Raw genomic sequence first — 16,887 nt, 5'->3', positions numbered from 1 at the left:
TGTTCTGAGTAGTGTTGTCCCTTGCCTGCTCCAACATATTTATATTTGCCAATTATTTATATGAACTGCATCCTGTGAAAGACAGGAAGAGCTGGGCCAACTTTGTTACTGCTGTAAATCACAGCAGCTTTACTCCTGCATTTGGGCGTACAGAGAGCAATTAAAACTGCAGCACACAGACACCTCCAGATGCATGCATTTTATAATTGTCAGCAGGCCAATTTTTTAAAGTGACAGAGGCAACATAATCCAAAGCTACTGTGAAATATCACTGTACAACCTACAGCATTTCAATGACAGCCAGCTACCAATCCATGATCTGCCTGGAGATCTTTCTATCATTAAAATTGACATTTCTTGGAGGAAATCAAAGCAATTTTTTGGAAAAAGCCAACCAAGCCAATCATTTCTTATCTTGTGTTGGCTTGACCATGGGACACCAGCCAGTGAAGGCAGAAAAAATGATCTACAGGCATTCTTACTGTAGATCACTTATCAGTGACATCTGGTGCCCCATCAGTCGAGGGGGGGGGGGGGCAAACAAACCTGACACATCTACCCCTTCCCCGTTCGCTCCAGCCCATAAAGCGTTTTAATAGCGCTATTTTTAACGCTAAAGCGCTGTAAAAACGCTTCAGTGTAAAAGGGGTCTAACGAATAATAATTTGCTAATGTCACACAACTTGGTGGGCTTAGGGCGCAGTGTTCTGCGCTCCAAGCCCATCCTTTTTCAAAGCCAATTAAAGCCTCAGGCTCTAATCATGTGCTTAAAAATAAAAAAAATGTTAAAATCCATGCGTCCGGCGCCCTGCATGTAGATAGGGGCCGGTCGCACAGATTGGGGGGTGGTGCCCCTTATGGAGTGGTCTCTACTGCTGTTATAATGCTGTATACATAATATATGTGGAACAGCTGACCCAAATATGACCTGGTCACACCACCCCTGGGACAGGAAAAAAAATGATGCAACAGAAGCTTCTCCAAAAGCCTGGGTTTACAAATGTGTGAACATAGACATCGCATGTGATTTGCACCCTCACTGTGGTGCCGATTGCATGCAATGTCTGTGCAATGTGAGTTCAGCCATACAGTTGTATGGCTGAACTCGCATTAGGGGCTAGATTCAGATAGCCCGGCGTAATTTTCTGCGGGCGTAACCTATCTCCGATACGTTACGCCGCCGTAACTTTGGGCGCAAGTTCCGTATTCATAAAGAACTTGCGCCCTAAGTTACGGCGGCATAGCGTATGTGGTCCGGCGTAAGCCCGCCTAATTCAAATGTGGATGATGCGCCGTTCATGAAAGAATCCCAGTGCGCATGCTCGAAATTACGCCGCAAATCGTCAATGCTTTAGACGTGAACGTAACTTACGTACAGCCCTATTCGCAAACGACTTGCGCAAACAACGTAAAATTTCAAAATTTGACGCGGGAACGACGTCCATACTTAACATAGGATACGCCTCATATAGCAGGGGTAACTTTACGCCGGAAAAAGCCTAACGTAAACAACGTAAAAAAATGTGCCGGGCGGACATACGTTTCTGAATCGGCGTATCTACCTAATTAGCATATTCCTTGCGTGAATCGACAGAAGCGCCACCTAACGGCCAGCATAAATATGCAACTTAGATACGACGACGTAAGAGACTTACGCTAGTCGGATCTTATTCAAATTTTGGCGTATCTTGCTTTCTGATTACAGAAGATACGCCGGCGCAGCTTTGAATTTACGCGGCGTATCAATAGATACGCCAACGTAAATTCTTTCTGAATCTACCCCTAGATGCGCAGGAAAATAGTGCAGGGACTTTTTTTTCCCCCCATACTGGAATCGGATCACATGGGTGTTCTCACCCATGCAATCCGATTCCTGTGCGAGTTCACAGTTTGCACAGTTTAGCGGTGCTTTACCGTTAATTTTTTGGCGCTATTCGGCCGCTAGCGGGGGCGATTTTACCCCCCCCCCACTAGTGGCTGAGCAAGGGTTAAAAACCACCACAAGGCGCCTCTGCATTGGCGCTTTGCCGGCGGAATAGCCACGGTGTCCCATTGATTTCAATGGGCAGGAGCGGTGGAGGAGCAGTATACACACCGTTCCTTCACCGTTCCAAAGATGCGACTAGCAGGACTTTTTTTTACCGCACTGCTAGCGTACCGCTCCAGTGTGAAAGCCCTCGGAGCTTTCACACTGGAGACACAGCAGCAGTTTCAGGTTGGTTTGCAGGCGCTATTTTTTAGCGCAATAGCACCTGCAAAATGACCCACCCAGTGTGAAAGGGGTCTTAATGTTCATAGACCATATAAATACTATCTACAAGCATGAAGACAAAAAAAAATAAGGAAATAAAACCATGCCACCTGCTTACTTACTAACATACATGGTCCATGGATAACAGACCTGAAGCAACCCACTGCTGGGCAGTCGTCTATAGAGTCCTTGCCAACAGTCTGCATCTCACCACACATGGACTGTATTTCACCACATAGATACTCCAGGGATCCTCAGTTTATCAGTCTGACATACACAAAAAAAGGATCCCTTTGTAGAACAAAATCTCTGAGCAGGCTGAGAATTTATTTAGAGCTCAAAACGATTAAGCCCTGTTTCAGCTGGGCTTGTTTATTGGGAAACACAATAGGAGAGGGTGCTGTATCATAGCAGAGCCATAAAACCAATCTTGAATAAATAAAAGCATGTCTATTTATTTAACCACTTGCCGACTGAGTCACACCGATATACGTCGGCAAAATGGCACGGGTGCGCAAAACAACGTACCCATACGTCGCTGCGTCATCGGCGGCAATCATGCCCATGGGTTCCGTGGACTCGATGTTCACAGGTGGCCCGCAATCATGGCACAGAGAGGCAGAACGGGGAGATGTAAACAAGGTATTTCCCTGTTCTGCCTAGCAACATGACAGGGATCTACTACTCCCAGTGATCGGGAGCAGGGATCGCTGTCATGTTCTAGTGAGACCATCCCCCTACAGTTAGAACACAGTTAACCCCTTGATTGCCCCCTAGTGTTTAACCCCTTCCCTGCCAGTGACATTTACACAGCAATCAGTGCATTTTTATAGCACGGATCGCTGTATAAATGCCAATGGTGTCAAAAGTGTCCAATCTGTCTGCCGCAATGTTGCTGTCATGATAAAAATCGCAGATCGCCGCCATTGCTAATAAAAAAAATTATAATAAAAATGCCATAAATCTATCCCCTATTTTGAAGACGCAATAACTTTTGCGCAAACCAATCCATATACGCTTATTGCAGGATTTGTTTTTACCAAAAATATGAACAAAAATATATATTTGCATAAACGGAGGAAGAAATTCGTTTTTTTTATATATATATATATATTTTTTTGGAGATCTTAAAATTATTATTTTTTTTTTCAAAATTGTTGCTCTTTTTAAAAACTGCAGAGGTTATAAGACCCAAGAGAACAACTACAAACTGATGCCGCGGCAGTACAGGGTTCCTACCACCCTAGCCAGAATCTTTCCCGCAGCCCCCGATGGGTGCTGGAGGGGATGTGGACAGAAGGGCACGTTCCTCCACATTTGGTGGGAGTGCCCAGTGTTGCAGCCGTTTTGGGACATGGTTAGAAAACACATATCTGATTGCCTGGACATTGATATTCCGGCACTACCAAAACATTTTCTGCTTCACATTCCCCCTATCTCCCTATCTCGTTACAAGCGAAGTGCTCTCCCCCACCTCCTCAATGCAGCAAAACGCCTCATTCCGATACATTGGAAAAGCCCACGTATTCCTAGCGAGCAGGATTGGTTGGGGAAGGTGGGGGAGATCATGGCGGCAGAGAGATGGCTAGCTGACTGTAGAGGCACCCACAAAAAATCTGACCTTACTTGGGCCAAGTGGAGAGCCCACGTGCATGACGCAGCAACAATATCATCTAGCTTAGACGTTGCACTGCTCACCTTGGCAGACAGATCCTTCATTTGGGAGACTCGATCAGGCGCACCGCCAATCTACAACCACAAGCTCCACTTCATTGTGGTCCATCATGCAGACGATCTTGATGTGGGCTGTTCCACATGCCTTTGCAACATACTCTATCCCCCCTTTTCTCCTCTGTTTCTTTTCAAGCTCTATTTATCTCTCTTCAACCCCCCTCTCTCTCACTGTTGGTTGCGTATTTGATTCGTTTTAACAAGTTTCCCCTTTGGGACACCTGGGAGCCCTTTGTTTTTTCCCTTTTTTTGGGTCACCTGGACGGTCCTCTGGTTCCTAACCGTTCTGGGTACCTCAAAATTATTAACATGTGTAATGCGTAGCGGAGTCACAATTGCCGCTACTCTGGGGGTGGAGCGTCTGGCCACCCTGAAAATATATTTTCAGTTGTTTCACACTTTTTTGTTATGTATAATTCCACATGTGTTAATTCATAGTTTTGATGCCTTCAGTGTGAATCTACAATTTTCATAGCCATGAAAATAAAGAAAACTCTTTGAATGAGAAGGTGTGTCCAAACTTTTGGTCTGTACTGTATATATATATATATCCCTATTAGTCAAGATCAGGAGAGCGTCATCTGCAAAAAAAATAAAAAAGGCTCTTTACTGAACTCCAGCATATGGCACAACTGAAATATCAACGTTGGCTCTGATTGCCACCACCAATGGCTCCAATGCCAAGATCAAAAGTGCTGGGGTTGGGGGGGAAACCCTTTCTGGGTACCCCAAAAAGTTGGTTATTTTTAATATATTTTTATATTTCCAAAGATTCTTTGTCACTACTCTCAATCTTAAGAGTTATTAAGTTATTGTATAATTTGTTTACTCCTGGTACCATACCTGTTGATATGCTAGATCTGGTAGAAATATACATTTATAATGCTATATATGAGCAGTGCATGTAGGGTGTTGCAGCTATATGTTCCACTGTTTCCAGGAGGATTCAGATTTGCCATTTTTGATGGCAAACATTATCTCAAATTATGTTTGCACACTGAGATTTAAAAAAAAAAGAAAGTTTGTCAGGGAAGACTTCAAGGCCATGGCAATTGTTCTCCTGGCTGCAATTAAGCCATGGATGAACTTTTGTCAGCTTTTATTCTGTGTGTCCACAACGGGGTAGATTACGCATCATCACATCCTGTCCTGTAGTGGGTTAATATATAGAAAACTTCAGTGACCTATGCACCACACAGTAAAGTATGGATGTCCCTATAAACTGAGATCTCTAAACTGTTGGGTGAAGCTGTTAGTGACCCTATATTGTTACTGGTATATAAAAATGTCAAACAGATTAAATTGCCTTACCAGCAGTTTACCAAAGTTGTACAGAAATTCCTCAGATATGACGTGGGGACGAAAAACCTGTTTAAAAAAAATTAAATACAAATTAAAACAAAATCATTGGAAAAACGGCTAGAAATATATATTTTACCTCAGTAGGTTGACTTTAATTGAATGGATCATGGACACACAATAATACTACCTCTGCAAAGAAGATTAATACATTTCGCAAATAACAAATGCAAAAAATTATGCCTGTAGAAAACTATATGCCACAAAACAAGAGGCTAGTTAACATAGGCCTCACTTTAATGTGTTCTAATATGAAGGATTTAGGCTATTTTGGCTTTCTGTACCACGCAAAGTGAACTTGTGCCTTGTCCATTCAGGGCAGTACAACAGGTTCACTTTAATACTGGCCCCTGCAGCTTCTTATACTTGCTTTCCATTCATTCCCCTGCTGCTCCATTTAGCCATAGCAGCTTACATATGGCTGAGGCCTCTCTTACCCCCATGTGACAACCCTGGGTGTCTAATCAGCCATGCACTGATGTCACTAGACCATTCATTTCAACAATAATCTTCCCATAGATTGTACAATGATGGCTGGGCGGAAACGCTCTTGTTCTGGGAGGACGTCTCATGACGTCAGGGATCGGTGAGGAGATCATGGTGAGCTGTGTCCAATGATGTGGCTCTTTACTATATGATAAGCTGTGCCCAATCACAGCTGATCACAAGCAAACAGCAAGCAACTTCCTATGGGGGTACCTAAGAAGAGCCGTGGCTTTGTGTGTCCATTCAGACATGGATCCCCGGCTCGGCCCTGCCCCACATCTCTTCTCATTGGCTCACTGACCTTAATTGAAAGTCAGCCAATGGCATTCACTGCTGTGTCTCAGTCAATGAGAAGGGAGAGTACCGGAGAGCCAAGGCTCTCGTTCAACATTGCTGGATTGAGATGGGATTCAGTAAAGTAGTAGGGGAGCTGCTGCACACAGAAGCTTTTTTTTATCTTAATGCATAGTATACATTAAAATAAAAAACCTTCTGCCTTTAGAACCAATTTAAGTAACTGCCCATTCGGGAGGTATGGGCAGACAGCTGTACTGGGTGTCTGCAGGAGCCTCACATTGCACCCACGATCATTTGATCACAGGTTCAATGCTTTGTAGGCTCCTAAGAAGAAAAATAGTAAATGCACATTTTTTACCTGTATGGAATTTTTTATTTTATTTTTTTAAAGTAAACTTAGCCTTTAAGTGTTAGCTGGCGTTTTTTTTTTTTTTTAGTCCCCTCTATATCTGCTAGTGCATCAAATACTATCCTTTCCACAGACTGATATTACAGGTTAAAATAAAGAAAAAAAAAATACAAATGCAGCCACCACATTTAGGATTTGTAAACGGCAATATAATACATTTTTGTTTTGGGGTTTAATACCACTTTAGCACCTATAAATGGTTAGTTGTGTACAATGTCTAGATCATACGGTAGTTCACACAGTCTTTATATTGTATATTAACTGACTTTTTCTTCAAATAAAAACAAACTGAATAAAAATAAATACCACTTTAGCTATGGAAGGTTCATATAGACAGAACATTACATTGTTTTTACAGTTATCGTATGGCTAGAATTTTATATTGTACTACAGCAATATAATTCTGGTATATATAAAAAAAAAAAAAAAACTTTGCAGGTCTATTTGGCTTTTGCACAAATTTGAAAAGCAATTTGACATCTGTGCCTTTTCCAATCAGTGTGTGCTGCGCACAAAACAATAACGCGCCTATCGCAGTAATATTATACCTGAGATGTGACAAGATGCAGTATTATTGCCATATTAGGAAGACACATTTTCAGCTGCTTAGCCTGAATAGTTGATGGATGTTTACGTCCTGATACATTAGATAAGGCACTGAGAATATCACCTGTAAAACCAAATTATACCATAAATGAACAAGGTATAAATAGATAGGAAAACCAATATGCATATATACTATCTTGATTGATAGTGTACTTGTGACAGAAACAATTGAGTACTGTCCATGATACTTTTTTATATTTGCACTAACATACAATTTTTCAGGACAAGCTTTTGGGGTGTGTCCCCTTCTTCAAGGTCCAAGCAGTACTGATTCATATAAATTTTAGCAGATTTTTACAAGAGACAGGGCCAGATTCAGATAGGTCAGTGGATCTTTAGATCTGATTTATGTTACGCCGCTGCAAGTTTTTGAGGCAAGTGCTTAATTCAGAAAGCACTTGCCTGTAAAGTTGCGGCGGCGTATCGTAAATCCCCCGGCGGAATTCAAATTCCGCGGCTAGGGGGCGTGTAAAATTTAAATCAGGCGCGTCCCCGCGCCGAACGAACGGCGCATGCGCCGTCCGCTAAATTTCCCAGCGTGCATTGCTCCAAATGACGTCGCTAGGACGTCATTGGTTTCGACGTGAACGTAAATTACGTCCATCCGTATTCACAAATGACTTACGCAAACGACGTGAAAAAATTCAAAATTCGACCCGGGAACGACGGCCATACTTAACATAGGATACGCCGCATATAGCAGGGGTAACTATCTGCCGGAAAAGGCCGAACGCAAATGACGTACAAAAAAAATGCGCCGGGCAGTCGTTCGTTTCTGAATCGGCGTAACTCCTCATTTGCATATTTCTCGCGTAAACAAACGGAAGCGCCACCTAGCGGCCAGCATGAGATTGCAGCCTAAGATCCGACGGTGTAAGTCACTTACACCTGTCGGATCTTAGGGAGATCTATGCGGAACCTGATTCTATGAATCAGGTGCATAGATCCGACCGACGGAACTCAGAGATACGACGGCGTATCAGGAGATACGCCGTTGTATCTCTATCTGAATCTGGCCCACAATCTCTAAAGGGAAATGAAAACAAATAAAAATAATACTAATATATAATACTAATTGTGATGGTATTTATTTTCTTCTAAACAAGATGGTACAACTTCCTTGATGTAACAGTCCACCCTGGGTAACCTTAGGCCTCGTACACACGATAGGTTAACCAGAGGACAACAGTCTGATGGACCGTTTTCATCGGTCCAAACCGATCGTGTGCAGGCCCCATCGGTTATTTAACCATAGGTTAAAAAAAAGCCAACTTGCTTTAAAATTAACCTACGGATTCCTAATCGATGGGAAAAAAACAATCGTTAGTAGGCACAACCATCGGTTAAAAATCCATGCATGCTCAGAATCAAGTCGACGCATGCTTAGAAGCATTGAACTTTGTTTTTTTCAGCACGTCGTTGTGTTTTACGTCACCGCGTTCTGACACGATCGTTTTTTTAACTGATGGCTCGATGGACCATCAGTCAGCTTCATAGGTTAACCTATGACAACGGTCCTTCAGACCGTTATTCTCTGGTTAACCTATTGTGTGTCAAGGCCTTAGTGTTTGAGCTTACAGACATGAATATTATCATTGACCACACGTGTGACTGTGTTTGAGCCTTGCAATAGGCAGATCAAGCATGTCAAATAGGGGAAGTCACATACACCCGCCTAACCCCAACATATTCAGAAGCCTTTAGAACACTAAAGTGGGGGCTTTGATCAAACATTGTATGGCTCAGAACAGTGGGAAACAAAGTCATACTTTGGAAGTTTGCAGTCAGGGTGACCAAGCTGAGATGTCCTCCCACACACCAATAGACAAACGGTCATCGAGTAAAAAAAAGCAGCCGGCAACTCCATAACGTCAAGCGTATTTATTGTGAAGCCTTCACGGTGAGTACAGTCAGCAGCAAGGCTGTGAACAAGGCTTATCGCCAAAACAAGTCTGCTGCTGACTCACTGTGAAGACTTCACAATAAATATGCTTGATGTTATGGAGTTGCCGGATGCTTCTTTTACTAAAGTGGGGGCTCTATTAGAGCAGGGAGTTGATGAAGGAGCATAGATAGGTGAAATACCTTGCTGAGGGGGGTGGGCTATCAACAGAAATTGCACAGTCAATTTGTATTTTTTAGTTTTAAATATAATTTGAAAAATGTTAAGCTAGTCCAGTTAGCATAAAACAATCATCATGCAATTTCTCCCAACCATACAAACCTCTGGTTTGATGCAGCCTCTCCAATGCATCACTAGTTATTCTGTTCAGACAGTCTTGTGATGTACACACACGTCATACTGCACAGACAAAAAAAAATGATTTCCTAATTCCTGGCTCAGGCTTACCGCCATCCTAGGTCACCTGCCTGGTCATTGAGTAAACAATTTCAAGTGACTGATCAATTATGCAAGCAGCAGATTGGAGGCAAATAGGTGGCTCAGGAAGCTGCAAAGCTAAGCCACAAAATAGTGTGGTCTCAAACGCAAGCTTAACACAGTATATTTTGGCAGGTATACCATTTACAAACATGTACAGTAAAACCTTGGTTTGAGAGTAACTTGGTTTTAGAGCGTTTTGCAAGACAAGAAAAATGTTTTAATAAATTGTGCCTTGATATACAAGCAATGTCTTGATATAAGAGTAGTGCCATGTCACAACTAAGTATAAAAAAGAAGAGAGGAGCCTCTAAGTGTAGCAATATTGTTACATTTAATGAAGGTACAACATTTAGCAACATATTGCTACACTTAGAGGTGCCTCTCTTCTCTTGTATACCTTGTAAAAAAATGCTTTGATATACAAGTGCTTTGGATTACAAGCATGTTTCTGGAACAAATTATGCTTGCAAACCAAGGTTTTACTGTATTTCAAATATCCATTTAGCTTGGATTTGACTTCTAAATAATATATAATTTACTAGTAGTCACCTCTTCCAAATTATTATACAGAGTCAAGATGTTCAAAAAAACAAACTGTGAAATTTGTTCACGTCATGCACATTACCCAGAATTCCTGGCAACTCCTGTACGATGTGATGGATGAGGAGGTCCAAACAAACTGACAGGTATTCGTTGATGCTTTGCTGCTCCTTTCCTGGTGTGGTTTTTCGGCTGTCTCTTTCAATGTACATCACAAGTCTGAAAATAAGTAAATGCAAAAGATAAGACCTTCTGACAACATAAAATAATATATCATTTCTTCCAATGTCACCTGAGTCAAGTTGAGAAAACTGGAAAGGAACTGACATACATAGTGGGAACAGAGTGATTTAATATTAAATGAAATGTTCTTTAGCATTACAAATGTCTCTAAATTATACATTTTAGAGAAATTAAATAGCTGTGTATTTGCTAATACTATCAATTGTTTCTGATTATTGCAGTATGGTTTAAAACATGTTTTTATGATGTAAAGTAGATATAAAGTTTATATATACATAGTATAAAAAAAAAAGCAGAGCTGTGGTAAGTGTGAATTCTCCCAGGTCTAAAACCATTTGCTTGATAAACAACCCTATTAGATATTGGTTCAGCAATGTGTACTAAAAAAAATGTCACTAGTCCTCATTAACTTCAAAGCACTTTTAGCTAAACATGATAAATGTCTCCAACATAGGCACTTGGGTTTTCTTTGTTTTTACCTTTGAATCAAAAGTTATATCAGGGTGAGGAAAGACAGCACATTTATGTCAAACAAATTCAACACACAGAGCTGCAGATCCTGCTTTGGTCAAGAGTGAAACCTTTTGTTGATAAAATAGTATTCCTATGAAATCTTAAGGTATACAGTCTTCATAATATTGGAGAAAACTTAGCAAAGAGGTATAAAAAAATGCTCATTTTCTACCCCTCTCCCCAATTTTTTTGAAAACGTAATAAAAAAACATTGGAAACGAAAATGCTGATTTTCTTAAAGCAGACCAAGCCTTAGATATATTGGGGCAGATCCACAAAGATCTGCACCGGCGCAGCGTATCTGAGATACGGTACGCCGCCGTAACTTACCTGGCTTTGGTTTGACTCCTGAAAGAATTTGCGCTGTAAGTTACGGCGGCGTAGTGTATCTCTCGCGGCGTAAAGGCGTGGAATTCAAATGCGGCGAGTAGGGGGCGTGTTGCATTTAAATGAAGCGCGTCCCCGCACCGAACGAACTGCGCATGCCCCGTCCGTCAAAACTCCCAGGGTGCATTGCTCCAAATGACGTCGCAAGGACGTCATTGTTTTCGACGTGAACGTAAATGGCGTGCAGCCCCATTCACGGACGACTTACGCAAACAATGTAAAATTTTCTAAATTATACGTGGGAACGACGGCCATACTTAACATTGAGTACGCCACCAGATAGCATCTTTAACTATACGCCGGAAAAAGCCGAACGGAAACGACGTAAAAGAATGCGACGGTCGCTCGTACGTTCGTGGATAGTCGGAAATAGCTAATTTGCATACTCGACGCGGATTACGACGGGAACGCCACCTAGCGGACGCCGAAAAATTGCATCTAAGATCCGAAGGCTTACGAAGACGTACGCCTGTCGGATCTAACCCAGATGCCGTCGTATCTTGTTTTGAGGATTCAAAACAAAGATACGACGCGGGAATTTTGAAAGTACGCCGGCGTATCAATAGATACGCCGGCGTCGTTTCTTTGTGGATCTGCCCCATTGTTTTTTCATGTTGTATGCATGCAGAACAAAATTTAATATATTTATATTAGATATACCTTTTTTTCACGCTGTACGCATGTAGACAAAAATGTAATATATCTATATTCAATATACTGTAGTTATTTTCTGTTATATGTATGCAGAACAAAATTTAATAAATTGCAGTCCTTAGATGTTGTGGCTGTAGCTGGTCAGCTAAGACCTGTCCTAGGTTGCTAATGTGACTTGCATGTATACACAGCTAGACCTGCTAATAACCTTAAAGTGGATGTAAACCCAATTTTATTTATTTTTTTATGTCACAATGTAGGAGTATAAGATTTCCTATCATCTGTGCCCTGTCTTGTCACACAGAGTTAATCCAGCTCTGTGCAATCCTCTTTTATTGTTCAGTGAAATAAAACAGACTTACAGAGAAAAACCTTAGTCCGTTACGCCCCCTTGCTGTGAGTGACAGGTTATTTACATATCTTATGCACTAGCCTGGAGACAGGCATTATTTTTTAATTCCCACCCCCACTCCTTTTCTGAAGTTATGTGGTTACTTTTCTGGATTTTGACTGGATGTTAGTGACCATAGCAGAATTCAGTGTAAGGAATACACAGGAAAAAATGCATGTTGACCAGGGGAGTGTAGAGGTGGGTGGGGAGTCTACTGACATCACAACTCCACCCACAGAGCTCCAACAGATCCACCCACAGAATCAGTAGTTTTTCAGTTCTTATAACAGACAGAGGGGAGACATTTGACAGGTAAGGATACATGCAGGAGGCATGAATATCCTTATAGATCAGCACTATGTTAGTAGTTTAGAAAGGATGAGAGTGGGTTTACATCCACTTTAATACAGTTCATATGCTCATATGTGAGAGATAAAAGAAGAGTTATTTACTGTGACTTTATATATGGATGTCATATAAAAGTTGTATATTGTGTTCACAGAAGCAAAAAGAGAGAATATGCCTTTTAAGATTTGTTGTTTGACTATTAGGTAAGCTCAATGACACAGCAGAATTGAAACCAGAAAGCATAGAGTTAAGCTTTTGTTATTCAGCAGGAGTCTTGGCCAATCACAGCCAATCTCACATTGAGCAGGAGTCTTGGCCAATCAGAGCCAGCCTAATGCCGTGTACACACGATAGTTTTTCGGCATGTAAAAAACGTTGTTTTAAAAAAGAAAAAGGCATTTAAAATGATTGTGTGTGGGCTAGACATCATTTTTCGGGTTCTGAAAAACGACACATTTTTTTTCCGAACATGCTGCATTTTTTAACGACGTTTTAAACAATGTCGTTTTTCGGGTTGTAAAAAATTATCGTGTGTGGGCTAAAACGACATGAAAAACCTGTGCATGCTCAGAAGCAAGTTACGAGACAGGAGCGCTCGTTCTGATAAAACTAGCGTTCGGAATGGAGATAGCACATTCGTTAGGTTTGAAATGATTGCATTGTGTACAGCAGCACATTCTTTTTTTCTTTTTAATGCTACACTTATCCAAATATTTTGCTGCGGATATTGTCACATAGTTATGACAAGCTTGGTACTTTATTATTTATTGTTATCTAATGAATCTTATTGTTATTTTTAAGCCAGATCTCTGTCTAAAAAATTTAGGCATATTTAAAATCTTTTTTTTTATATATATATTTTTATTAAAAGAAGTGTCATACAAAGTGTAAAAGCAAACATTTGTAAATTTTTTTAGAATTTTCATACAAAAGAAAGAGACAGCACTGCAGATTCACTTGAAAATACATAACAACAGTGAGGGCAAGTCCCGTGAACTGAACTAGGGATAAAGACCCTGTGTTCCCGAGGGCAAAGGGAAATCGGGATCAGGGATGTACATACCACAGAAGCAAACAGTCAATGTAACTCTTCTTTTTTGGTTATTAATTGGATAATATTTTAGACTGCTTTCCATTTTTTTATTTTTTTTTGGAGTGTGTCAAGTTACCACAACATTATTATTTAGTATAATTTACCCACAAGGAGGTTAGTGTCCCTTGTTAATTAGAAAATTGTATTTTTTTAAATGTCCCTGCCTACTCACTAGCGATCTCTCTATTTTTAAAAAAAACACATGGTCAAGTTTTGTCAGCAAACAAAACATCCATTTATTCTGGTGTAATAAAAGTAATAGAAAATAAAGACTGATGGCAAACAAAAAGCTCCATTAATAAAAACAAAGAAGCCAGGAAGGCAACACTGGAGAGCCTGCTTGCATTTGAAAAGACGCAGATGCCCACAGCAAACAAACAAGGATGTGATCCAAAAAATTGCGACCATTAGGGACATCACATCTCTCATCTCTTTGACTTGCTTGTCTTCTTCCCTGCAGACCGAGTCCTCAGAGGCTGGGTTCCTGGAGGCGAGGTTGTGCCAGGAGCAGGATCCAGAGCAGGCTCAGGAAGAGGAGCAGGAGCAGGACTAGGAACAGGAGGAGCAGCAAGGACAGGAGGAGTGATCCGCACAATGTCGGTGTCATCATCGAGCTGCCCCAACATGGCCATGTTTACGGCATTAAAGATGAGGGTTTCACAGCGCACACGCTGGCCCCTCTCCAGATTATGGAGCTTGCTTGCGATGAGCGCTGCAAAACCCTCTTCTTCTCAGCAGTTGCTTTGCGAATCAGGGCCTGGGTCTCCTCCATTTGAATAATCCTCCTGGCCCTTTTTGCGGGAGTGCGGAGAGGAGGAATATGCGAGATGGTATCACGCCGTGCCTCCTGTCTCCCACTGGGGCCTGCCTCCACTTGGCTCCCAGTGGGCTCTGCCGCCTCCCTGTGGGCTTTGCCTCCTCCTGGCTTTGCTCTGTCTGTGTATAAAAAAAAGGTACATAGTTTATTTTTTGTCTTCATAAATCACACACATTTTTTCAACTAATGACAGATGCAAATTGAATGCTAATATATATTAAAGACAGGGCCGCCATCATGAATTATGGGGCCCCTTACACAGCTTCAGGCATGGGCCCCCTGGAGCAGGGGGGGTGCTGCCGCCTGAAATTGAGAAGCGGGGGGGGCCTTTACCCAAGAAAAAAAATTAGTGATATATATATATATATATATATATATATAGATATATATATATATATATATATATATATATATATATATATATATATATATATATATATATATATATATATATATATAAAAATACGAAAAAGGGGGGTTGCCATCCGGGGCCCTGGGGACCTCCGGGTCCCTTACAGGTGTACTGCCTATACCCCCCTGATGGCGTCCCAGAAATTCATAGACAATCATTCTGACCCCAGCATTTTTCATTCTTGTCCCCATCATGTTTGGGCACTACTGTGTATTGGTAAAGAGGTGGAGTTGCGCTAAACCATGATAAATATGCCTTGATAGGTAATATAGACACAAGAAAAAAATGTACAAAATAAATTGAATAAAGAGTCCAAAAATTCTGTCAAAATTAAGTGAAAAAAAATTGAAGTCCAACAATCAGAAAAGTAGTGTAGTAGCGCGCTGCTACTCGGGTGGAACAAAATTCTGGAGATGTAACTATCTGATAATGCTGACCCTTACCGAGATTTTGGATCCTAATGGATCAAAACGAGCAAGAGGCCAAACACCTGGGCCACACAGGGGATCGGAATCTTGATATAATCCTCCCGGGAGCTCATCAGCAAAGCGACCAGAAAAAACAAAAAAACTAAAATAGTGTGATACTGTGGGATGATGGGTAGGACACAGGACATCCCCCAGTGATGGGCAACAGACAGTGTGACATAAACCTCCACCAATGGACACACTGACCCTTACCAGAGCCCTGGATCCCTGCAAGGATCGGAAATAGCAGAGGAGATATGAATAACACAAAGCAGTAGATCCTCTCACGGACGTGATCCTCTTAAGCACCAAACGGCCAGACAGTCCTCAACCAGCTGATTATCAGAAATTCTCAGATCATCTCAAGCTCCTCATTTGGATTCTCAGGGTCACCTGCAAATTCCTTCCCCGGGTGGCTCGCCAACTGTTCTGGAAAACTTATAGATAGTCAACTCCTATCTTCATATTGATTAGTGGTTCCAAATTCATATTAGCTTCTGTTTCTGTTCCTAAGAAAAAGCTGTATGCTCAACTATGTCCTTGGAAATCTACCAGATTCAGTAGATCCAGATGCAGGGATCCAGGGCTCTGGTAAGGGTCAGTGTGTCCATTGGTGGAGGTTTATGTCACACTGTCTGTTGCCCATCACTGGGGGATGTCCTGTGTCCTACCCATCATCCCACAGTATCACACTATTTTAGTTTTTTTGTTTTTTCTGGTCGCTTTGCTGATGAGCTCCCGGGAGGATTATATCAAGATTCCAATCCCCTGTGTGGCCCAGGTGTTTGGCCTCTTTCTCGTTTTGATCAATTAGGATCCTACATCTCGGTAAGGGTCAGCATTATCAGATAGTTAGGTCTCCAGAATTTGTTCCACCCGAGTAGCAGCGCGCTACTACACTACTTTTCTGATTGTTGGACTTCAATTTTTTTTCACTTAATTGTCAGAATGTTTGGACTCTTTATTCAATTTATTTTGTACATTTTTTTCTTGTGTCTATATGACCTATCAAGGCATATTTATCATGGTTTAGCGCAACTCCACCTCTTTACTATTGCTATTTATGTTGGTATAAAACATTTTTGAGTTTGCTGCTTTTATTTGTATTTTTGGGTAAGCGCACTGTTTTTCGCATTTCCACTACTGTGTATTGATATGTCCAACACTTTTTGTTCAATCCATTTAAATTTGGAGCACTAGTAACATCAATTTGATATCATTATACTTTTATTCCATACATTTTTGATCAAAATGCAATACCTGGCTCCATGGGTCACAATCAGGCTCCTCCAGGAACTCTGGCTCTTCCTCTGAGCATGGCTGCTCTTGAAGTTTGGAGCTCCCTCTTGGGGGGAAGGGTAGAAAGGGATGTCCTGGACTCCAGGTGGTCGTCCAGGAACTGTAGCTGACTATAGTACCACAGGTTTGGCCTATAGATACTGTCAGCTGCAGCTCCAGACCTCATTGAGGTCAGGACTTGTGTACTGTAGGTGCCCCTAA

General features: G+C 41.5%; 1 protein-coding gene across 1 annotated transcript in view; it reads right to left on the bottom strand.

The window, feature by feature from the left end:
- The window catches only part of ULK4 (unc-51 like kinase 4), a 798,383-nt gene that overhangs the window by 509,755 nt on the left and 271,741 nt on the right, over positions 1-16,887 (bottom strand). The window contains exons 23-25 of the mRNA XM_040353131.1: positions 10,148-10,281; positions 7,082-7,203; positions 5,294-5,350 (exon numbers count right to left, since the gene is read on the bottom strand). Of these exons, the coding sequence (XP_040209065.1) occupies positions 5,294-5,350; positions 7,082-7,203; positions 10,148-10,281 (313 nt within the window). The remainder of the gene's footprint in view (positions 1-5,293; positions 5,351-7,081; positions 7,204-10,147; positions 10,282-16,887) is intronic.

Source organism: Rana temporaria, chromosome 5 (assembly GCF_905171775.1).
Source record: "Rana temporaria chromosome 5, aRanTem1.1, whole genome shotgun sequence".
Taxonomy (NCBI): domain Eukaryota; kingdom Metazoa; phylum Chordata; class Amphibia; order Anura; family Ranidae; genus Rana; species Rana temporaria.
Note: the sequence above shows the minus strand (reverse complement) of the source record. Positions and strands in the feature narration are given on the sequence as shown.